At 37.6% G+C, this 24,420-nt stretch overlaps 1 protein-coding gene across 1 annotated transcript in view; it reads left to right on the top strand.

The window, feature by feature from the left end:
* Positions 1-24,420, top strand: part of LOC105464288 (ATPase copper transporting alpha) — a 136,294-nt gene that overhangs the window by 68,982 nt on the left and 42,892 nt on the right. Inside the window, exons 3-6 of the mRNA XM_011712032.3 lie at positions 7,411-7,900; positions 8,410-9,135; positions 17,871-18,077; positions 22,798-22,961. Of these exons, the coding sequence (XP_011710334.2) occupies positions 7,411-7,900; positions 8,410-9,135; positions 17,871-18,077; positions 22,798-22,961 (1,587 nt within the window). The remainder of the gene's footprint in view (positions 1-7,410; positions 7,901-8,409; positions 9,136-17,870; positions 18,078-22,797; positions 22,962-24,420) is intronic.

Here is a 24,420-nt window from a genome sequence, read left to right as displayed (position 1 = left end):
TTCTTAGCTTTTTCTATGGCAAATGACAGTGCATTGAATATTCTGTTTTTCAAACTGGTGCTCTGTCACCAATACTATATTAGGGTAACATAGGCATTTTTATTATTATACATTAGTAGGTAATAATCATTTATCTATGAAGATGTAGAATCAGCTTCAAAGAGGATTAGGTTTCTGATTTAGTTGAACTCTATTCTGAGGATCAGGGGAAGGTCAAATCCAAGATAAAAAAATTAGCAGTGAAGGAATGGTGTAAAGAGGGACTTTCACTATTTCTTTTGTATATTTTTGTATTTATATTTTTATAGCAAACAATCATACATTTGTTGTATAATTTTTGAAGCAAAGTGAAAATACATTAGAAATGGCCAGGCATAGTGGTTCATGCTGTAATCCCAGTATTTTGGGAGGCCAAGGTGGGAGGATTGCTTGAGAACAGGAGTTTGAGAACAGCCTAGGCAACATAGCAAGACCCTGTCTTTTAAAAAGAGAGAGAAAGAAAGCGAGAGGGAGAGAATGAGAATATATTAGAAATGAGAATTCTGACAAAGTACTCAGTTTAAAGATAGTTTAGTTCGTGAAAAGCAATGCTACAACGTAATAAAAACTAACAGAATCTGCATCTTTTTCATCTTAAAATATTTGATTTTTGAAGTTTTAGATTGATTTTGAACTATTATTTAGTTTTTAAGAATTGTCTTTTTCTAGTTTATAATCTGATTTAAAAGTTTTAAAGTGGTAACCTTTATTTAAGTTACTCAAATAGGATAAATGTTAATGGAGCTTGATGGCTTCCTCTTATGATATTTTAATTTTCAATATTCTATATTGAAATATCAAATAGAGTATTGCCCTATTAATGTAAACACATTTTATTTTTCAACAAACCATAATGTAATTTGTATTGAGACTGTATGTATTATAAATGAGGATCGTTTTGTTTATTATAAATAGTTTTTAGTTGATTCAAAAGTATATTATGGGTGGTGAATCAAACATATTAGACATTCAGGATAATTGATTAATCATCTCACTTTTCTGATTTCAGTCTCCACATCTATAAAATAACAATCCTTTCAAGCTGTGAAAAATCTCTTATTACCTTTATGTTGAGTTGTTATATGAAAGTGTAAGAAAGTAAGCTTTAAACTATCTGAAGGCTCCCACACTGAGCAGCATGCTAACCTGAATTTATTATGATCGTGTATAAATTGATTCCTGGGGGATTAAAAGGAATTTCAATGTGCTAAAACTTGAGCTAAGTTATTTTCCCATGGTGACTTTTAAAAATGTGGAAATATTAGAATGTTCTGATTGTCAGTTCTGTTAAAAACTCAAATATGTTTTAAAACCATTTCAAATTTAAACTAGCATGGGAGAATATGTGAAATGTGAGGGGAAAAAACAACTAAAATTTGGTTCAAACACTAGAAATATTGTATACTGTTCAGATTATTTATAAGCCATACATTGCTCAAACATAGACATAGAATTTTAGTTTTCCAAGGAAATTGTAGATTATCTAGCCTAATCATTTATAGATGGAAAGAGTGTAGATTTTGGAGTTACATACACCTGCATTTGAACCCTAGCTCTTTCATTTTCTTGTTGGGTTCCTTGGGCAATTTATTCAATTTCCTGGCCTTCATATAGGAACCTGGATCACCTTTGTCTTATTCTGTTCAGGCTCCTATAAGAAAATACCATAAAGTGGGTGGCTTATAAACAACAGAAATGTGTTTCTCACAATTCTGGAAGCTGGGAAGTCCAAAATCAAGGTGCTGGCAAATTTGGTGTCTGGTGAGGATTGACTTCCTGGTTCATGTATGGCACACCTTCTCCCTGTGTCCTCACATGGTGGAAGGGACAGGGTAGCTCTCTCGGACCTCTTTTATTAGGGCACAAATCCCAGTCTTGAGGGCTCTGTCTTCATTATCTAATCACCTCCCAGAGGCCCCCCCACCAATATTATCACCTTGGGAATTCGGATTTCAACATATGAATTTTTGAGGGACACTTTCAGATTATAGCACCTTTCCTTATCAAATAAGAAAGAATACAGAAGAGAAAACATGTACTGATGACAACCTAAGAAGTGGCAGTTGGCCGGGCGCGGTGGCTCAAGCCTGTAATCCCAGCACTTTGGGAGGCCGAGACGGGCGGATCACGAGGTCAGGAGATCGAGACCATCCTGGCTAACACGGTGAAACCCCGTCTCTACTAAAAAATACAAAAAACTAGCCGGGCGAGGTGGCGGGCGCCTGTAGTCCCAGCTACTCGGGAGGCTGAGGCAGGAGAATGGTCTAAACCCGGGAGGCGGAGCTTGCAGTGAGCTGAGATCCGGCCACTGCACCCCAGCCTGGGCGACAGAGCAAGACTCTGTCTCAAAAAAAAAAAAAAAAAAAAAAAAAGAAGTGGCAGTAACATAGTTTTTTAGTTTTTATAGAAAGTTAGAACTGAAAAGATTATTTTATCTAGTCTCAGGAAACTGAAGCCCTCAGAGGTAGGGTGATTTGTTTAAGGTTCTAGCTTTCATATTGCCTAAGAATAGAAGATGCAGTCTTTGTGGGTTTATGCAAATTATACAGAAATCATATGCAAATAAAGTATACTGTGCCTGAATTTCATGTTTGACATTTCAAGAGACACAGAACACCACAAAGATTAAAATAAAGGATCTTTACAATCCCTGTGACAGCACTCTACACCACCATTAATACTATGAAGGCCACACAGTACGTTTGGTATATTTTACTTTTTTCTCTCCCACTACTGCCTTCATCAAAATAACAGAGAATAGTCCTCCATCGTCAGTCTTTCCTATAAGCTATATTTATAATTTGTAGGCTGTTACATTTATTTTCAGAGGAACTTTTTTTTTTTTTTTTTCCTGAGACAGAGTTTTACTCTCTTGCCCAGGCTGGAGTGCAGTGGCGCGACCTCCGCCTCCGGGTTCAAGCGATTCTTGTGCCTCAGCCTCTTGAGTAGCTGGGATTACAGGCGCCCACCACCATGCCCAGATAATTTCTATATTTTTAGTAGAGATGGGGTTTCACCATGTTGACCAGGCTGGTCTTGAACTCCTGGTCTCAAGTGATCCACCCACCTTGGCCTCCCAAAGTGCTGGGATTACAGGCATGAGTCACCACTCTGGCCCAGAGGAACGATTGATATAATGGAAAAATAGTTCCTCTGAAAATAAAAATAACAGCCTTGGTTCCTAAAAAAGATTATGAGAAAAAGACAAGCTGTTGAAATATTGGAGCAATGTGGGGAATGAGGAAGGTGGGATAGGGCAGAGAAGGGAGATTATTTTTGGAGCAGGGGTTGGGGTTAGAGCACGTATGAAAGGAGAGCAGCACAGACCCAGAATCAGACTGCCGCCAGCACTTTCCAGCTGTATGGAGTTTGCCTGGAAATGCTCACCATTGTATCTCTAGCAGCTAGCATACTGCCGGCACATAATGAGCATTCAGTAAATATTTGTTGAATACGTACTAAATATTTGTTGAATACGTAAGTACCTTTTTTTTTTTTTTTTTTTTTTGAAACGAAGTCTTGCTTTGCCGCCAAGCCTGCAGTGCAGTGGCGCAATCTTGGCTCACTGCAACCTCCGCCGCTCGGGTTAAAGTGATTCTCCTGGCCCAGCCTCTCGAGTAGCTGGGATTACAGGCATGCGCCACCACGCCCAGCTAATTTTTGTATTTTTGGTAGAGACGGGTTTCCCTGCGTTGGCCAGGCTGGCCTCAAACTGTGATCTCAAGTGATCCACCCGCCTCAGCCTCCCAAAGTGCTGGGATTACAGGTGTGAGCCACCGTGCCTGGCCTATAAGTACCATTTTGACTTCCTGCTCAAAGATTTAGCACCCAGAGCTGTACTGTGAATTTGTTTCCTTTGAGACCTTAGGTTTGAAAAGTCTCTTTGCTATCTAACATTCAGAGGAAAAGTTGAGTGCTGTTAACCCTGAAGACGGATACTTTTGTTTGTGCTGAGTGTGGTTGGTCAGTTTTTAAAACAGAAATAGAATTTACTAAAGGAAGTGTTTTCTCATCTGCAGCGTGCAAATAGCATAGGGTACTCTGACTTCTCTTTTGTATAGAATTTTATGCATAGTTTTCTTATGGCTTTTATAAATAAAAGATAGGCTAAAGCAGTTAGAAAGTATAGCAAACCATCCAGTGACAAAGTGATTTTTTTTTTTTTTTTTTTGAGACAGAGCCACACTCTGTCACCCAGGCTGGAGTGCAGTGGCACGATTTTGGCTCACTGCAGCCTTGACGTTCGGCCTCAGGCAATCCTCCCACCTCAGCCCCTTGAGTAGCTAGGACTACAGGAGTGTGCCACCATGCCTGGGTAATTTTTGTACTTTTTGTAGAGACAGGGTTCCACCATGTTGCCCAGACTGGTCTGGAATTCCTGAGCTCAAGCTATCTGCCCAACTACCTTAGCATCCCAAAGTGCTAGGATTACAGGCGTGTGCCACCCGGCCTGACGAAGTGATTTTTGCTTTTAAAATGAGAACAATTTCTGACTGGCTATGTTGGTAAATTGATATTTTCGGGGAGCGGGTGGGTACAGGGGAACCAGGTCTTGTTTAAGATGTGCCAGATACAACGTATTTGAAGGGCAAGAATCCTTTACCTTGGTACTTTATCAGAAAAAGTATAGTAGTACTTAGAGCAATACCACCCAAGAATGGTCTGTGATGATGGAAATACTGTGTATCCGCCCTGTCTGGTAGGGCTAACCACATTGTCCAATGAGCACTTGAAATTTGGCTAGTGCAACCGAGGAACTGAATTTTTAATCTTATTTAATAATTTTTTTGTTTAAAAAATAATCATCTGGTAAAATAGACTTTTTTGGGTATATAGTTCTATGAATTTTTTGTTTTAGTTTTGTGAATGTTAACACATGTATAGATTTGTTTAACACCAACACAATCAGGACATAGTGCAGCCCTGTTACCCCTAAAAAACTCCCTCTTGCTACCATTTTCCCTACTTCTAACCCCTGGAAACTACTGTTCTGTTCTCCATCTTCCCCTTTAGTCAGAAAGTTTAAATTATTTACAGTCATTTTCTTAATCCTAAAATCACCTCAGGGGAGTGAAATTAAAGTTTAAAAGAGGCCCTCTAAAAACACAAGGACACAAAAGCCTTCATTTGATGGTGGCTACTGTTATATTGCATCTCTTTCAGTAGTATATGTCTCAACTATACGTGGTTTGACTATTCTGCGTTTTTTTTTCATGGAAAATGTTATATAGTATAATCCAAAACCAAATATAAATTATTTCTCCACTTCTGTTTTGGATCATTTATGCTAGTGATTTCCTCCATCCCTAAGAACCAACTAGCCAAGTAGAATTATCAGAGTCTTAGAAACATTCCATGCCATGGGTACATTTCACATTTTCACCCAAATACACAGTCATCAATTATCAAGCTAAAGGAAGAAATAAAAATATGTTCATTAAAATAAGTAAAAGATTTAACTAACTATTGTAGACAATTTTAAGAGATATTTTCTATGCTGAATTACTTATATCTTTGAGTTTTTATTTTATAGAGCAAGGCTTTTCACTAGAAATTAATAATACCCATATTTAACTGCCTTGTGAATATTAATATCCTACTGCCATCTCAAAAATCAATAGGTCCAGCACTGAATTTATCATCTCTCCTTTCCCTCCACTTTAACTTCTTAATTTCTTCCTGATTTCCTCCTCTCTTTCTGATATCAGTTAATGGCACCACCATCTATCTATCCACTGTCCCAAACCAGATACCTTTAAGTCATTCAAGTCACCTCCTTTACCCTATACATCTTGTTAGGAGGCCCTATCCTCCTAAATGTATCTTGGAGCTGCCTCTTTTCTCTTTGTCCCCAATATTCATGTCTTAATTCAGACCCTCTATTGCACTACTGTTGCAGTAGCCTCCTAGCTGATAGTCCTCCCTCCTGTATCACTCCACCCTATTCCACTGTCATCTTCCACATTGCCTCCAGAATGATCGTTCTCTAAAATGAAAATCTAATCACATAATTCTCTGCTTAACTTTTCCATGGCTTTCTATTACCTATAGGATAAATCACAACCATAATTGGCATATAGAACCCCATAATAGAGCAGTTGCTGAATTCTCAAGCCTCTTACCTTTCTCTACTTCTTTGTTTCCATTCGTCTGAAATTCCCTGCCTCATATATCCTTGCTGATTCCTGTTTGTCCTTTAACACTCAGGTATTATCTCTCCTAAGAAGACTTTTCTGACCCCTATTCCCAGGGATGAATGGGTATCCCTTTTCTGTATTCTCTGTCCTATTGTTCCTGTGACATGTTCAGCTTTGTATCCTGAGAATCCCAGTTCCTGACACACATAATAAGTGCTCAATAAATAGTAGTTGCTCAATGTTTAATTTTATAAATTCACTGCTGTTACAAAGAACTTTCCTATCTATTTACTCATATGATCCTTATAATAGCCCTGGAAGATAATAGGACATATTTTCTCATTTTTCAGATGGTAGAACTAATAAGTGTGGTTAGCTAATAAGTGGAGAATTGATGCTGGAATTTAAATGTTTTGACTCCCAACCGGATATTTGTGTGTGTGTCTGTGTGTGTGTGTGTGTGTGTGTGTTTATGTATCTTCATCATGAATCTTTGTAAGATGTCAGCCAAAGAGATGCAGTCATGACAGTAGTTAAATTATATGCAGTAACTAAGCTTTAAGAATATAATAATTGTTTTATCATCTAATTGGGCAAAACAATAAAGATGTTCTTATTTTGAACAAAATTAATAGTATGCTCTAGTGACTTAGGGGGATATAGGAGTATATGCTATAAAATCCTATGAATACTGCCTTCACTCATAAACTGGCATGTTTATACTTTTTCTTGCCAACAAAGTTATCCTAATTGAACATTATTTTTATTTTTTAAAAATGATATATAATAGTTATACATATTTTTAGGAAATTGAACATTTTAAAAGATTAAACTTCATATTACCTTTTGTTTTTCTGGAGCTGATCCTGTTTCATGTATAACCTTTTCAGTTGGTAGAGTGTGAAGTGTTGGAGTAATTTATGAAAGGAGGTGGAAGGAAAGAGTAGCTTGTACTCTGTTGTGAAATTCTAGGGTGTGTTTGTCAATATACATGTTTCAAATGCCTGATAGGTACCATAGTCACATATGTCTGCATATATAACTTTACCATTCTCATAGGTACACAAGACATTTTATGTTTCTTTCTAACAAGAAGAGTAAAAATGAAAACTAATAGGGAAACTCCATTAGACTGAGTTGTCTCACTCTTCTTGAATGTGGTGTGATGATTGATATTTTAAATCCTATGTGATAGAATTTAATTAAACTGACTTTTGGAATTTCCTTCCAAAAGGTATCACTGGAAGAAAAAAATGCAACTATTATTTATGACCCTAAACTACAGACTCCAAAGACCCTACAGGAAGCTATTGAGGACATGGGCTTTGATGCTGTTCTCCATAATCCTGACCCTCTCCCTGTTTTAACTGACACCTTGTTTCTGACTGTTACGGCTTCACTGGCTTTGCCATGGGACCATATCCAAAGCACATTGCTCAAGACCAAGGGTGTGACACACATTAAAATTTACCCTCAGCAAAGAGCTGTAGCAGTGACAATAATCCCTTCTATAGTGAATGCCAATCAGATAAAAGAGCTAGTTCCAGATCTCAGTTTAGATACTGGAACACTGGAGAAAAAGTCAGGAGCTTGTGAAGATCATAGTATGGCTCAAGCTGGTGAAGTCATGCTGAAGATGAAAGTGGAAGGGATGACCTGCCATTCATGTACTAGCACCATTGAAGGAAAGATTGGGAAACTGCAAGGTGTTCAGCGAATTAAAGGTAATGTGTCTGGTGTTGTTTGATTGTTTTGTAAGGCTTAGGTGTCTGTTTTGATCTTTTAACTTTTTCCTTTCTTCTTAAGCATGAGTTTTGAATCCATGGGACTAGAGTGCTTGCTGTATCATTGAGGTACAGCATATTCCCAGGATTAATGTCAGGAAAGTAATGATTATAATTAAAGGTTACATAAACCTTGAACTGAAGAAAAGGCAGCTGGGTTGGCAATTCATGGAATTCAGGATTCTTAACACAACATGACTAGTGTACTCTTTACCTCTAATATATTTTACTCAGGCATGGAGAAACTTGGAGACCATAGCTACAGTGGTCCTATCTCTTACTTGTTTCTAGTCTATGCCAATAACATTTTCTGAAAAGAAAAAAAAATTAAGAAAAGATGATGACAAGAATGAGAAAGAAACAATTATTTGTGGTTATTTAGAAAACAGGATGTTTTCTGAAGTAGCCCAGGAATAACTAAATTAATTATGTTTCTTTTTATTAACTAGTCTCCCTGGACAATCAAGAAGCTACCATTGTTTATCAACCTCATCTTATCTCAGTAGAAGAAATGAAAAAACAGATTGAAGCTATGGGCTTTCCAGCATTTGTCAAAAAGCAGCCCAAGTACCTCAAATTGGGAGCTATTGATGTAGAACGTCTAAAGAACACACCAGTTAAATCCTCAGAAGGTTCACAGCAAAGGAGCCCATCATATACCAATAATTCAACAGCCACTTTCATCATTGATGGCATGCATTGTAAATTATGTGTGTCAAATATTGAAAGTACTTTATCTGCACTCCAATATGTAAGCAGCATAGTAGTTTCTCTAGAGAATAGGTCTGCCATTGTGAAGTATAATGCAAGCTCAGTCACTCCAGAATCCCTGAGAAAAGCAATAGAGGCTGTATCACCGGGGCAATATAGAGTTAGTATCGCAAGTGAAGTTGAGAGTACCTCAAACTCTCCCTCCAGCTCATCTCTTCAGAAGACTCATTTGAATGTAGTTAGCCAGCCTCTGACACAAGAAACTGTGATAAACATTGATGGCATGACTTGTAATTCCTGTGTGCAGTCTATTGAGGGTGTCATATCAAAAAAGCCAGGTGTAAAATCCATACGAGTCTCCCTTGCAAATAGCAATGGGACTGTTGAGTATGATCCTTTACTAACCTCTCCAGAAACCTTGAGAGGAGCAATAGAAGACATGGGATTTGATGCTACCTTGTCAGGTAATTATCATTTTTTCTTTGATTACCCTAATGTTCTTTTACTTCCATTTTGCGCTGCTTTAGGCATTTATCAATGAGAGATGATTCTTAGGCACTGTAATTCCACTTTTGCAAATAAGTCCTGTGGAGGTAGCCAACAGTGTATACAAAGATGCATAAGGATGTTTGTATAATTGCTTATGATATTTAAAAACTGGAAACAATAAATAACTCATGGTACAACTATAAATAACTCATGATGACATGCTATGAAGTCATAAAACATTATGGCATTAAAGATAATTAATGCCACAGGAAGCTGTCTGAGATATTTTGTCAAATGAAAAAAAAAAAGCTGAAAAGCTATATATATACTGTGATCAACATTTTATAAAGAAATGTATCTGAACTTATACCATGTATATATTGTTTATGTATATGAATAAGATTCCTGGTAGGACATGAACCAGAATTTTAACAGTGATTATCTTTGGGCGGTAGGATAAATGTGATTTTTGTTTCCATTGTGCTTTCCTGGGTTTATAAGTTGTTTTTACAATAAGAATGTATGTATGTAGCTATGTATTTATATAATGGGGAAAACCAGTGCTCTTTTAAAAACAAAAGTAATTGAAATAAGTAATAGGATTTTAACTATAATTTTATATTTAGGCATTCAAATTAAACTGACTCCAGAGCCGTCACAAAGTTTTCGTATTTCCTGACAGCTCTTACCTTTGAATTGAAACAAAAACTGTATTCAATGGAATTTAATTATGTGAAATTGTTCTTTTGAACCAGAATTGAACCTGGCCTTGAATTAAACTGGAAAATGCCCAGATGAAATTTTTTGCTTGAAATAACAATTGAAAAGTTTTACAACCAATTTCTAGACAATATAATTAATCTTTGCTATCCTGATTAGAATGAAAGATATCAAATAGTAATATTCCCTTTTTAGACTCCCTGAAGCTGAGTAAAAGATTTTACTAAACACATGTCTAAATTGTTATGGTAGATTAATGTCAGTGAGAGAGGACTCAGAGGTATACCATTATTAATTTTTAGTTCTTAACTTTTGTATTGATGACAAATGGTAGAAATTATACAATTCTCACTTTTTAAATTATACTTTAAGTTCTAGGGTACATGTGCACAGTGTGCAGGTTTGTTACATATGTATACATGTGCCATGTTGGTGTGCTGCACCCATTAACTCATCATTTACATTAGGTATATCTCCTAATGCTATCCCTCCCCGCTCCCCGCACCCCACGACAGGCCCCAGTGTGTGATGTTCCCCTTCCTGTGTCCAAGTGTTCTCATTGTTCAATTCCCACCTATGAGTGAGAATTCTCACTTTTAAAAATTGACACATAGTTCACGTACCATAAAATTTGCCCATTTAAGGTACACAACCCAGTGGTTGTTAGTATATTTACAGAGTTTTCCAGCCATCATCACTATATAATTTTAGAACTTTTTTATCACTCCCAAAAGAAATCACATGCCCATTAGCAGTCATTGCCCATTTCTTCTTCCCCTCCCCAAGCTCCTGATAACAACTGTTCAACTTTCTGTCTCTGAATTTGACTATTCTAGGTACCTCATTTAAGTGGAATCATACAACATTTGTCCTTTTGTGCCTGGATTCTTTTATTCAGCATTATGTTTTCAAGGTCCATCCATGTTGTAGTATGTATTAGAACATCATTCCTTTTTATTGCTGAATGTTATTCCATTATATGGATATATCACATTTTTGTTTCTTCATTCACCAGTTGATGGGAATTTGGATTGTCTCCACTCTCTTGCCTATTATGTATAATACTGCTATGAACAATTTGAGTTCAAATTTTTGTATGAACATATGTTTTTATTTCTCCTGGGTATATACCTAGGAGTGGAATTGCTGGGTCCTATGGCAACTAAACTTTTTGAGGGACTGCCAGACTGTTTTTCAAAGTAGCTGTGCCATTTTACATTACCATCTGAAATTCTCAGAATCTGGCCAGGTACGGTGGCTCACACCTGTAATCCTAGCACTTTTGGAGGCTGAGGCAGGCAGACCACTTGAGCGCAGAAGTTCGAGACCAGCCTGCGTAACATGATGAAACCCCGTCCCTACAAAAAATACAAAAATCAGCTGGGCATGGTGACACACACCTATAGTCCCAGCTACTCAGGAGGCTAAGATGGGAGGATCGCTTAAGCCTGGAAGTCAAGGCTGCAGTGAGCCGTGATCATGTCACTGTACTCCAGCCTGGGTGACAGAACAAGACCCTGTCTTTAAAAAAAAAAAATAGATTTTAGATTAGAATCTAATCTTAAAAAATAGATTCTTTTTTTGTTTTTTGTTTTGTTTTGTTTTTGAGACGGAATCTTGTTCTGTCGTCCAGGCTAGAGTGCAGTGGCATGATCTCGGCTCACTGCAACCTCCGCCTCCCAGGTTCAAACAATTCTCCTGCCTCAGCCTCCTGAGTAGCTGGGATTATAGGTGTCTGACACCATGCCTGGCTAATTTTTGTATTTTTAGTGGAGATGGGGTTTCACCATCTTGGTCAGGCTGGTCTCGAGCTCCTGACCTCGTGATCCACTGGCCTCTGCCTCCCAAAGTGTTGGAATTACAGGCGTGAGCCACCATGCCTGGCCTTTAGATTCTTTTGCTCTAAAAATGAGATACATAGTTCTCTATCAGAAAATTCATATAGAACACTAAAATGTTAAAGAGACTCTAGTACCAAAAGCCTGAACAAAGTATAGGAAATCCATAATTGCAAAAGGAAATAATTATGAAACCAGAAGAAAAATTTAAGTTGGAAATAAGTGCAGTTATATCAGGGAGTCATAAAAATAACTAAAATTAGTTTCAGCAAACTTTTGTTTTACCTGTCACCACTTAATTTTTTTTTTCCTTCTTTTTGAGACAGAGTCTTGCTCTGTCACCCAGGCTGAAGTGCAATGGCGCGATCTTGGCTCACTACAACCTCTGCGCCCCGGGTTCAAGCGATTCTCCTGCCTCAGTCTCCCAAGTAGCTGGGGTTACAGGTGCGCGACACCATGCCCAGCTGATTTTTTTGTATTTTTAGTAGAGACAGGGTTTCACCGTGTTGGTAAGTCTGGTCTCGAACTCCTGACCTCTGGTGATCTGCCTGCCTTGGCCTCCCAGAGTGCTGGGATTACAGGCGTGAGCCACCGTGTCTGGCCCACTTACATTTTTTAAAATTTTTGAAAATGACAGTGTTTGAAATTATATTGATTCACATTTCACTACTTCATAATGTTGGATTATTTCTCAGAGCTCCTATTAAATTAAAATACTTTGATATGCATAAGGGATTATGTTGTCAATAATGAACACCACATAAATTAGTTTATATCAGTATCACCAAAACAAGTTACTTACATTGTAATATTCCTATGCCTCTGACATATAGGAACCCAAATATAATCTTATATCACATGGTATAAAACTGAAATATTTTTCATGTTCACATATGGTATCTGTCATTACAGTAAGCAAGGGCATCATAAACTTTCAGATAGGACTCAAAAACAGAATTTTTTCTATTCAGTTGAGTTTATATTTTTGCGACTTACATTTTTACAAGTGTGGTTCACAGACCAGCAGCACCTGGGACCTTGTTAGAAATCAGACTCTGGCCCTACTGCAGACCCAGTAAATCAAATTCTCCATTTTAATTTTAATGAGCTTTCCAGGTAATCCATTTGCGCATTAAAATTTGAGAACACTGATCTACATAATGTGATGCATTGACCTTTAAATCTCTAAGTTAAATCTATAATAACTTTGTTTACATAAACAAGTCCAGAAATTTGACTGAAGGCAATAGTAATATCAGTCGTAACAACATTTCGATCAACAATGGACCACATAGACGATGGTGGTCCCATAAGATTATAATGGAGCATATATAGAAACCTCATATAAGGCATTTGATATTGGCATAGCAGATCAAGCAGGAGAAATGATATTCATTAATGGTGCTGGGACATTTGGTGTTCCATCTGAAAAAATATATATAAATACAAAGAGCATCTAGCTTTGTGTAAGTACACTCTGTGATGTTCACACAATGATGAAATTGCCTAAAGCATTTTTCAGAACATATTCCCATCATTTAAGTGACTCATAACTGTATAATATTAAATATTATAATTTAAAATAGCTTTTTTTTTTTTAGGAGAAAAGGCATATAAATTTGTTTGATCATAGTTTTACATGACATGGGAGCCTTCAGAATGAAGACTCAAAGATACAGGAGAAACTGCCCATTTCTGTGCTTAGATTTAACACAATATGGATAGCTAAAATAGCTAGCATTTTATTATTATTATTATTATTATTATTATTATTATTGTTATTGTTGGAGACAGTTGACACTCTGTTGCCCAGGCTGGAGTGCAATGGTGTGATCTCGGCTCACTGCAACCTCTGCCTCCCAGGTTCAAGCAATTCTCTTGCATCAACCTCCCGAGTTGCTGGGATTACAGGTGCATGCCACCATGCCCTATTTTTGTATTTTTAGTAGAGACGGGGTTTCGCCATGTTGGCCAGGCTGGTCTTGAGCTCCTGACCTCAGGTGATCCGCCTGCCTCGGCCTTCCAAAATGCTGGGATTACAGGTGTGAGCCACCACACCCAGCCAAAATAGCTAGCATTTTATGAGGGTTTATATAACAGATGTGAGCAGAGTAAAAGCAACTTTTTAATTACCTTAGGTGATCAAACTAGTAAATGGAATTCAGGAGTATTTGAACATTCTCTGGCACCATGTATAGCATCTACCTACTCCTTAGGAACTATGACTGCAGCATGTTCACTAACTTTTTTTTTTTTTTTTTTGAGACACAATCTCGCTCTGTTGCCCAGGCTGGAGTGCAGTGGCACGATCACGGCTCACTGCAGCCTTGACTTCGGGGCTTAAGCTATCTTCCCACCTAAGCCTCTTGAGTAGCTGGGACTATAGGCATGTACCACCACACCCGGCTAATTTTTTTGTATTTTTTGTAGAGATGGAGTCTCACTTTGTTGCTTAGGCTGTTCTCAAACTCCTGGGCTCAAGCAGTCCACCCACCTTGGCCTCCCAAAGTGCTGGGATTACAGGTTTGGGCCACCATGCCTGGCCTCAGTAACTTTTAGCAATGTCTTTTACCTCAACCTACTATTGTTAAGGGCCCCGGGAATCAATTATTCAACAAATGATTACCAGGAGCCAGTTATATGCCCTGCATCTGTTAGGGCTTATAACATACATACTAATGGCCATGATGGGTAGGTAAAAAACCTTGGCATAGTGAGTGTCATCATAAAATAATTGATAGAGCTTAACTACAGTGACCCATATTATCGGGACAAAAGGTTGATATGAAATGATTGCATTCTGTGATTCTGCTAGAGATTAGAGTTTAAGATTTCACCGGAATTGTAACTACCCATTTTTTTAAGTGTAAGTGTCAGTGCTGATCCAGGTCTCACAGTCTACCTCTGCAACCCATTCTCATACAGAAGGATTGACACATTTTGCCTTTGTATCATACTAGTCCTAGGTGAGCTATAAATCTTAAAAGAGGTACTGAGAGGCCAGACGCAGTGGCTCACACCTGTAATCTCACAACTTTGGGAGGCCGAGGCGGGTGGATCACCTGAGGTCAGGAGTTCAAGACCAGCCTGGCCAACATGGTGAAACCCCGTCTCTACTAAAAATGCAAAAATTAGCTGGGCGTGGTGGTGGGCACCTGTAATCCCAGCTACTTGGGAGGGAGGCTGAGGCAGGAGAAACACTTGAACCTGGGAGGCGGAGGTGGCAGTAAGCCGAGATTGCGCCACTGCACTGCAGCTGGATGACAAGAGCAAGATTCCATCTCAAAAAAAAAAAAAAAAAAAAAAGAGAGATAGAAAAATGGGAGATGCCTTTTATCCTGACTATCTATATCATCATTTCCTTAAAGTAAAAAGGCATAATATATGAAGTAATCACTAACCAATTAAAGCAATCTAAATACTTGATTAAATTCCTTCCTTTTTGTGCCTTTTTATTTTTGTTTGTTTGTTTTGAGAAGGAGTCTTGCTCTGTCACGCAGGCTGGAGTGCAGTGGCACAATCTTGGCTCACTGCAACCTCTGCCTCCTGGGTTCAAGCGATTCTCCTGCCTCAGCCTCCCAAGTAGCTGAGATTACAGGCTCACGCCACCATGCTCGGCTAATTTTTGTGTTTTTTTTTAGTAGAGACGGGGTTTCACCATGTTAGCCAGGCTGGTCTCGAACTCCTGACCTTGTGATCCACCCGCCTTGGCCTCTCGAAGTGCTGGGATTACAGGCGTGAGCCACCACGCCCGGCTGTGACTTTTTATTTTTAACTAATTTCAAGCTTACAAAAAACTTCAAGAAATAGTAGAGAATTCCTGTTTACCAATTTCATGCAGGTTCCACAGTTAATATTTTATATCGCTTATCATTCTCTCTTAATAGATAGATATACATTTATATATATACACACACATACATACATTTTTTTCTGAACTATTTGAGAGTAAGCTGCAGACATGATGTTTATAATTATTTTAAAGCCATTTTTAGATTATTTATTTATTCTTCACATTACACCAGAGGCTGAACTTCACATCAGTTTTGAGTATCAGATTGGAAATCCTTTCTTGAAATATTTGGAATAGTTTGTAATTGTTGCCTCAAGTGCGGGAAAATCAACTTTCCTTTGAATTTATTTAAATTTTAAGTAGTGTTGTTACAGCCTGTAGAAAAATTAATTAAAAGAAACCAGGCATTTTATTCATTGTGACCTTTTAACACCCTTGTTGTCTCTGTGGAGGATGGAGAAGCCTTTGCTTTTTTGCTTGCCACACTCACAGAGCTAAAGGATACAATTTTATGGATCTTTGTTTAGAGGTCATGCTAAGGTAGCTAAAAGAGACTACCTCTGTGACTTATTTTAATATAACACTGTACTTCCAGAGTGTGAAAATTGCAGACGGTATTCTAGGTTACCTCTGGTACCTAAAATAATGAAATTGCTCTGGAACAACAGGTAAAGTGATGGACAGAAGAAACTTTATTTTCATTGTCCAAGTTCATAATTAAATCTCAATAGTAATTATGAGAGAATGAAGGAACCTTCTGGTTGGATTAAAATAATGGTTTTATTCAAAACCAAAGCGATTTCTTTTTGGCTACTGAGCCTCCTTTTTGTTTTTCTTTGGTTTTTTAAAAAACGTAACAGCAGTACTATTTGGTAAATTTCACAGTCTATGTTCTAAATAATGTTCTCACAATCTGAATCAGTATCTTTCTAGAGTGATTCAATTAAGACCGGAGATGGGCTAATTAAGGAACACTGTACTGTTCAAAGTGTCCTTTGCTGGAATCATCCAAAATCCAAACCTCAGTGTCATGCGGTGTTCCCATGTGACAGACTTGTACACATACCCCCTGAATCTAAAATAAAAGTTGAAAATTTTTTTTTAAGTGTCCTTTGCTATACTCAGACCTAGGCTGGCAGCACTGCCATCACCTCAGAGCTTGGTGGAAATGGAGAATCTCAGACCCCACCTTAGATGTACTGAGCCAGAACCTGCATTTTAACAAGCTCCCCCAGGTGATTGTATATGCATTCAGATTTAAGAGGCATTAATATACTTATTTGAGAAGTCTACATTATTCTGTAGGGAAATGGTCAGGCTTTTGTTAAAGTTTCTTCCAAACATGCTCATCTTCAACATCCTGCAAACCAACTCTTCTGTGCAGGGGTTCCTTTGTGTCCTAGCTAAATAGACATGAGCTGGTGTTTTGTCTAAGGACAAGAATGAACAAATTAGATAGGCTAGTGGAAATTTGCTCTTTTCTTCCTTTTCTCTATGAGGGAGGAGAAAATCTTTGGCTTTTTTTTTTTTTTTTTCAGGTGCAGGGTTGTGTTAGAATAATTTCTCCTTTCTTGGGAGGTAATTAATACTGCAGTGGATAAACTAAAACAAAATAGCAGAATTTCAGACTTCAGGGGAGCTTCTGGGATGATATGAGCTTCCACAGTCCATAAATATTCTCCGAATACTCCATTGTGCAAAATAGATTTTTTGCTGACTTATTCCTTGCCTCTTCTTCCACTGTCCACAGACATTTAAAAATTTTTAAATATTATATATGTATGTTAAAAATTCAAAAAATATAGAAGTATAGATAGAGGAAATTTATTCATCTGTCTGTGGTTCTATTCCTGCCACTGTTAATAGTTTGGTATGTAACCCCTCAGCCTTTCTTATGCATGTTCTCATCTATGCATACACTAAAAGTTTTTTTAAAATATCAGCACACTGCAGTGCTGTTTTTGCAAATTGCTTTTTGTTCCACTTAATATATTGTGAATTGCTTCGATGCCAGTATGCCGATCATCAACATGATGGTCAAATTTCATTATAAAAATAAGAACTATCCATTAACAAACTACTCTCTCTCTGTGATTGGGAGTAGAGATAATGGCTAGAACAAAAAAAGTTTTGTTTATTCAGGTAACTCAGATTTTCCTGGGAATTGGGATGGGAAGTATTGACATAGGAAGTCACTGCAGAGAAAAGTGTAGAGATAACTTAATGCTAATGGATAGTAGGAACTTGCTGGTTTTAAAAGAATAGATTGTCAGTGCCTGGAGGTATGGATTGTGAGTGAGGCAATGATGCAGTTGAATGATCAATACTGCAAATGAAAAGAATCTTTCCCTTTCCACAGACACGAATGAGCCGTTGGTAGTAATAGCTCAGCCTTCATCGGAAATGCCACTTTTGACTTCAACTAATGAATTTTATACTAAAGGGATGACACCAGTTCAAGACAAGGAGGAAGCAAAGACTTCATCTAAGTGTTACGTACAGGTCACTGGCATGACTTGTGCTTCCTGTGTAGCAAACATTGAACGGAATTTAAGACGGGAAGAAGGTGAGACACTCTTGAAGCTTGTTATTTTATGTGCTAGTTTGGGAACTCCATCTTTTTTGTTCTCTTACATGTTTTGTAACTATGTTTATGATTCTTGGTATAAGGCCTCATAAAAATTTTCATTTTCAGTAATGTGTGGGACAACCCTGATGTCCCGGAAGCCAGTTTTTGTTAGTGTTTTGTTCCCTTAGATAAAGTTCCTCTCTTGTTTACCTCATGATCACATTTGTATATCTATGAAATTCGTAAAAAAAATGGCAGAAAGAAATACACGAGATTACTATATTTTATAGATCATGGTTGTGTTGGATTTAAAGGAACATAATTTTTTTTTTTTTTTTTTTTGAGACTGAGTCTTGCTCTGTCGCCCAGGCTGGAGTGGAGTGGCGCGATCTCAACTCACTGCAACCTCTCTCTGCCTCCTGGGTTTAAGTGATCCTTCTGCCTCAGCCTCCCAAGTAGATGGGACTACAGGCGCGTACCGCCACGCCCGGCTAATTTTTGTATTTTCAGTAGAGACGGGGTTTCACCATGTTGACCAGGCTGATCTCAAACTCCTGACCTCAGGTGATCCACCCACCTCGGGCTCCCAAAGTGCTGGGATTACAGGCGTAAGCCACCACACCCGGCCCATAAATTTTCTTCTAAAGCTATGCCTAAAACTGACAACTAGAATATTTAAGAGTTTCATTATTACTATACCCAGACCAAGCACCAGACCAAAAACAAGTTTGTTTAGAATTACATTGTTCTCTTTGCTTGTGGTAAAAATGTTCACAAGTTACTTAATATTGTATACAAGTGTTAATTTTAGGCTACAAATCTTAGAAAATGTATACCACAGTTTTTAAAATTCAGTCACATTCAGATGTTTTGGCTTATTAATTTGCACTCATATTTATAGACTTCCCAGTATAGCACAGTAGATTTGTTAACCATAAAGATATGTGATGATGGCCAGGCACAGTGACTCACACCTGTAATCCCAGCACTTTGGGAGGCCGAGGTGGGCAGATCGCCTGAGGTCAGGAATTCAAGACCAGCCTGGCCAACATGATGAAACCCTATCTCTACTAAAAATGCAAAAATTAGCCAGGTGTAGTGCCGCATGTCTGGAGTCCCAGCTACTCGGGAGGCTGAGGCAGGAGAATCGCTTGAACCTGAGAGGCAGAGGTTGCAGTGAGCTGAGATTGTGCCAGCTACTGCACTCCAGCCTGTGCGACAGGTCAAGACTTCATCTCAAAAAAAAAAAAAAAAAAAAGAAAGAAAGAAAAAAAGATATGTGATGAGTTTTCATGAGATCAAAGTCATAGATTTGGTACTTTGGCTGCCCTAGCGCTAGGTGTCTTAATGATACATATGGTTAGTCACAGAGCTAAATAAAGAAGTATGGACTAGTATAAGCTTATCCCCACTATTAAGAACATTACTGAAAATGTATATAGTAATCACCTCACCTCATATATTAATATTAAGGGCAGAACATTGTTATAACAAAATGTATGGTATACAGAGCCATCTTCAGTTCAATATTACCTTGTCTGCATTCTATGATTTCTGCTTCAGTTTAGCCTCCATTCTTTCTAACTGGGATGCACTCAAGGCTAAAGCTTCTATTATTCTTTTTTAGATTAATTTAAAAAGAAAAGGAGGGAGGTTGCCAAGCAAATGAAAGCAAAAAGAAGCATTCAAGGTTTCTATTTAATTTAAGAACCAACTATTTTGGGGCAATTCAGAAATAACCTTCTTCATGAGACAAGCAATGCTTATGCCAGTTACAATTTTTTTTTAAGTCTGTTAAGCTGATTCTTCTAATTACTTCCATATTATCCCTTTTACAACCTCTTAGCCCAGTTAGAAATAACTTTAGCCTAGGTGGAGTCACTACATTCACTTTTTTTTTTTTTGACTAAGTAGCATTGGTCTTCTCTCAATTTAGTCTGCATTATACATATATATATATTTATAATATATGTTATATATAAATATATAAATGTATATTAATATAATATAGAAATATATGAAATATATATGTAATTTATATTTTGAGACAAGTCTCACTCTGTTGCCCAGGCTGGAGTACAATGGGACCATCTCGGCTCACTGCAACCTCTGCCTCCTGGGTTCAAGCGATTTTCCTGCCTTAGCCTCCCTAATAGCTGGGACTACAGGTGTGTGCCACCATGCCTGGCTAATTTTTGTATTTTTAGTAGAGACAGAGTTTTACTATGTTGGCCAGGCTGGTCTTGAACTCCTGACCTCGATCCACCCACCTGGGCCTCCCAAAGTGCTAGGATTACAGGCATGAGCCACTGTACCTGGCCCTGCATTATATTTTAAGAAATGAATAGAAAGAGTTCTTATGATCGTTTGAAGAGTTTTTTAAACTATCTGCAATTTACATAAGTATTGAACTTATGTTTTCGGCATTTGAAAAATCAAATTTTCCCTTCTATTTCTGTTTGCCCATAGATTACATTCAGCTGAAGCAAAAAGATTTTTTCCTACTTTCTCTATACCTTTCCCATATTACTGACACTTCCCCATGAACTGATCACCTGAATTGTTTGATACCAGCAAAGCCCAAAATGTAAGCACTTTATATAGAAAAATTAGATTATATTAGGTATTTTGTTTTCTTTTTTTCACCGTGTATACGTTTATCTATTTTTTTAATTTTTAATTTTTGTGAGTATATAGTAGGTGTGTATATTTATAGGGTACATGAGATGTTTTGATAGAAACATACAATGCATAATAATCACATCATGGAAAATGGGGTATCCATCCCTTCAAGCATTTATCCTTTGTGTTATAAACAATTCAGTTATACTCTGTTACTTTTAAATGTACAATTAAATTATGATTGACCATAGTCACACTGTTGTGCTATCAAATACTAGGTCCTATTCGTTCTTTTTCTTTGTACCCATTAACCATCCCCACTTCCCCTTACACCCTCCACTATTCTGTTTACTTATTTAAAGCTATTAAATTAATATTTAATCATTTTTTCTTTTTTATCAAACCTCAGACTTGACCTATGGACTGTTGATCACCATTCCCTGCAGGTAGCCATCAAATGCCACAGATTCCTAGAAAGAGCTTTATTTTTGCTATGTAGAATTAATTTTCTTCCTGGCAATGACAGCATTAGCTGGCCTAGAAAAGTGGAATGGTTGTTAAAAAAAAAGGTTTGCACTAGTGAACAGCATGACTGCCATAAAATGAACTCCTTTTTTTGGTTAGCAAGTTGCGTGGGACTTTTTTTCTAGGAATAAGAGCTTTTTAGATTACTGTGTGTCAGACACTAAAACCTGATAATTTAAATAAATGACTATTATTTGATAGTATTATAATGTGTATGTTGGTATATTTTTGGATTCTTTGCTACAATTATGATTTCATAAGTGCATGAACTCCTTTCTCTATTTTTTTTTTTTTTTTGAGACAGGATCCTACTCCGTCACACATGGTGCATTGCAGTGGCATGAACACTGCTTACTGCAGCCTCGACCTCCCAGGCTCAAGTGATCTTCCCACCTCAGCTTCCTGAGTAGCTGAGACCACAGGCATGCACCACCATGCCCAGCTAATTTTTGTATTTTTTTGTAGAGACAGGATTTTGCCATATTGCGCAGGCTGGTGTCAAACTCCTGGACTCAAGCGATCCGCCCTTCTCGGCCTCCCGAAGTTCTGGGATTGCAGGCATGAGCAGTCATGCCCAGCCGAGTCCCTTTCTCTAGTACTCTGTCTTATTAATTTCTAAAAATGCTTTATATGTACAAGATACAGTCTCAAGCAATTGCAATTCATAGGCCTTATTTGGATCCAAGTCAAACAAAAAACTGTTAAACTAGTAAACAGTTATAAGACAATTGTAAAAATGTGAATACTGGCCAGGTGCGGTGGCTCAAGCCTGTAATTCCAGCACTTTGGGAGGCCGAGAGGGGCGGATCACGAGGTCAGGAGATCGAGACCATCCTGGCTAACACGGTGAAACCCCGTCTCTACTAAAAAAAAATACAAAAAGCTAGCTGGGTGAGGTGGCGGGCGCCTGTAGTCCTAGCTACTCGGGAGGCTGAGGCAGGAGAATGGCGTGAACCCGGGAGGCGGAGCTTGCAGTGAGCTGAGATCCGGCCACTGCATTCCAGCCTGGGTGATAGAGCGACACTTCGTCTCAAAAAAAAAAAAAAAAAAAGTGAATACTGCCTGGATATTTGCTGATATTGAATAATTATTTTAGGTGTGAAAATGGTATTTTGATTTTTTAAAAAGAGTCTGTATTTTTTTAGAGGTACATATTTAAATATTTACACATGAAATGATGTGATGTCTGGGACTTGCTTCAGCATAATCTGGATAGAGGGCAGTTAGTGGTGGGTGTAAGAATGTATATGAAATAAGATTAGCCAAGTATTATGAAGCAAGGTGATAGGTACATCAAGTTTATTATGTTCTTATACACACACACACACACATAATTGAAAATTTCCATAATAAAAAGTTTAAGAAAAATGAGGCAATCTTTTGGAATAGTTCTAATTGCTTGGGGTCAAGACTGGTATAAAAGTTAAATAATAAATTTCTCCAGATTCACTTTAATCCTTTCATACTTAAGAGAAATCCTTTCATATTTGAGAATATTAAAAGGTAATTATAACATTACTCTTTTTAAAAAGAATGTTACCTGTATTGTTTTTCTTATCAATGCTCTTAGGAATATATTCTATACTTGTGGCCCTGATGGCTGGCAAGGCAGAAGTAAGGTATAATCCTACTGTTATACAACCCCCAATGATAGCAGAGTTCATCCGAGAGCTTGGATTTGGAGCCACTGTGATAGAAAATGCTGATGAAGGAGATGGTGTTTTGGAACTTGTTGTAAGTAAGAATTTTTGTGTGATTAATAAAATTTCCAGAAAAAAACTTGGTAAGGTTCAGAGAAGAGTAGTGAAGATAATTAAAGGTGGGGAAAATAAGATATGATTAAAATTAAGGAAACTGGAAAATGGAAGGATAAGGTATGATTTAATGGTACTCTTCAAGCATGGAATGTAAAAAGATAATTGTCATATCTCTATTAACCAAAAAAGAATTGGGTTTGAATGAATAAATGAAAATTAACTTTTAAAATACAGTATAATTCCTATCTAGTAGCATGTAATTGAATAAATTCCAGATGCATTAAAGACTCAAATTTTATAAAGTCTTAAAACCCGGTGTAAGGCATATTGATTTAAATTGATCACTTTCTCCAACCCAGCAAATCAGCTGCTAGGATTCTTTCCTGTGGAAATGTGATCATATATGGCTGGGCAGGGTGGCTCACACCTGTAATCCCAGCACTTTGGGAGGCTGAGGTGGGTGGATTACTTGAGGTCAGGAGTTCGAGACCAGCCCGGTCAACATGGTGAAACCCCATCTCTATGAAAAATACAAAAATTAGCCAGGTGTGATGGTGTGCTACTGTAGTCCCAGCTACTCTGGAGGCTGAGGCATGAGAATCACTTAAACCCAGGCGGCGGAGGCTGCAGTGAGCTGAGATCACACCACTGCACTCCAGCGTGGGTGACAGAATGAGACTTTGTTTTTTTTAAAAAAAGGAATATGAACATTCATAAGATTATATTTATTATATAATTTTAAGAGCAAAAATTTAGAACCAATCTATATTAAATGTCCTTTAATAGGGAATGTTTAAATAAATTATGTATAGACATATTGTAGAATACAATACATATGTTAAAAGAGTAAAATAAATCAATATTAACTGACAAGTAAAGATTTCTAGGACATATTATTTACTTAAGCAAAACAAGTTGCAGTGTAATACTTGTGGCATAATCCCATTTAGTAAAAAATGCAAAACTACATGTATATGTACTTATGTATGTATATAAACACCTAGAGAAAAGACTAGTGTATACACATGATTAACAGTGTTTATCTCAGGAAGAGAGTGGGATTGAGGGAGAAGAGCAAAGAGAAACTTGCATCGTTTCAACAATGAAAATTTTACAGCTAGAATGTATTTATTTGTATAATTAAAAAAATTAACCTTGTACCAAAATAAGTTCCAGTTTAAGCAAAAATTTGAATGTAGGCTGGGTGTGGTGGCTCACGCCTGTAATCTCAGCATTTTGGGAGGTTGAGGTGGGAGGATCACTTGAGCCCAGGAGTTCACGACCAGCCCAGGCAACAGGTAAAACCCCACCTCTACAAAAAGTAAAAATTTAGGCCAGTCGTGGTGGCTCATGCTTGTAATCCCAGCACTTTGGGAGGCCGAGGTGGGTAGATCACCTGAGGTCAGGAGTTCAAGACCAGCCTGACCAACATGGTG

This window comes from Macaca nemestrina, chromosome X (assembly GCF_043159975.1).
Source record: "Macaca nemestrina isolate mMacNem1 chromosome X, mMacNem.hap1, whole genome shotgun sequence".
Lineage (NCBI taxonomy): Eukaryota > Metazoa > Chordata > Mammalia > Primates > Cercopithecidae > Macaca > Macaca nemestrina.
This window is presented reverse-complemented; position numbering and strand designations above follow the sequence as displayed.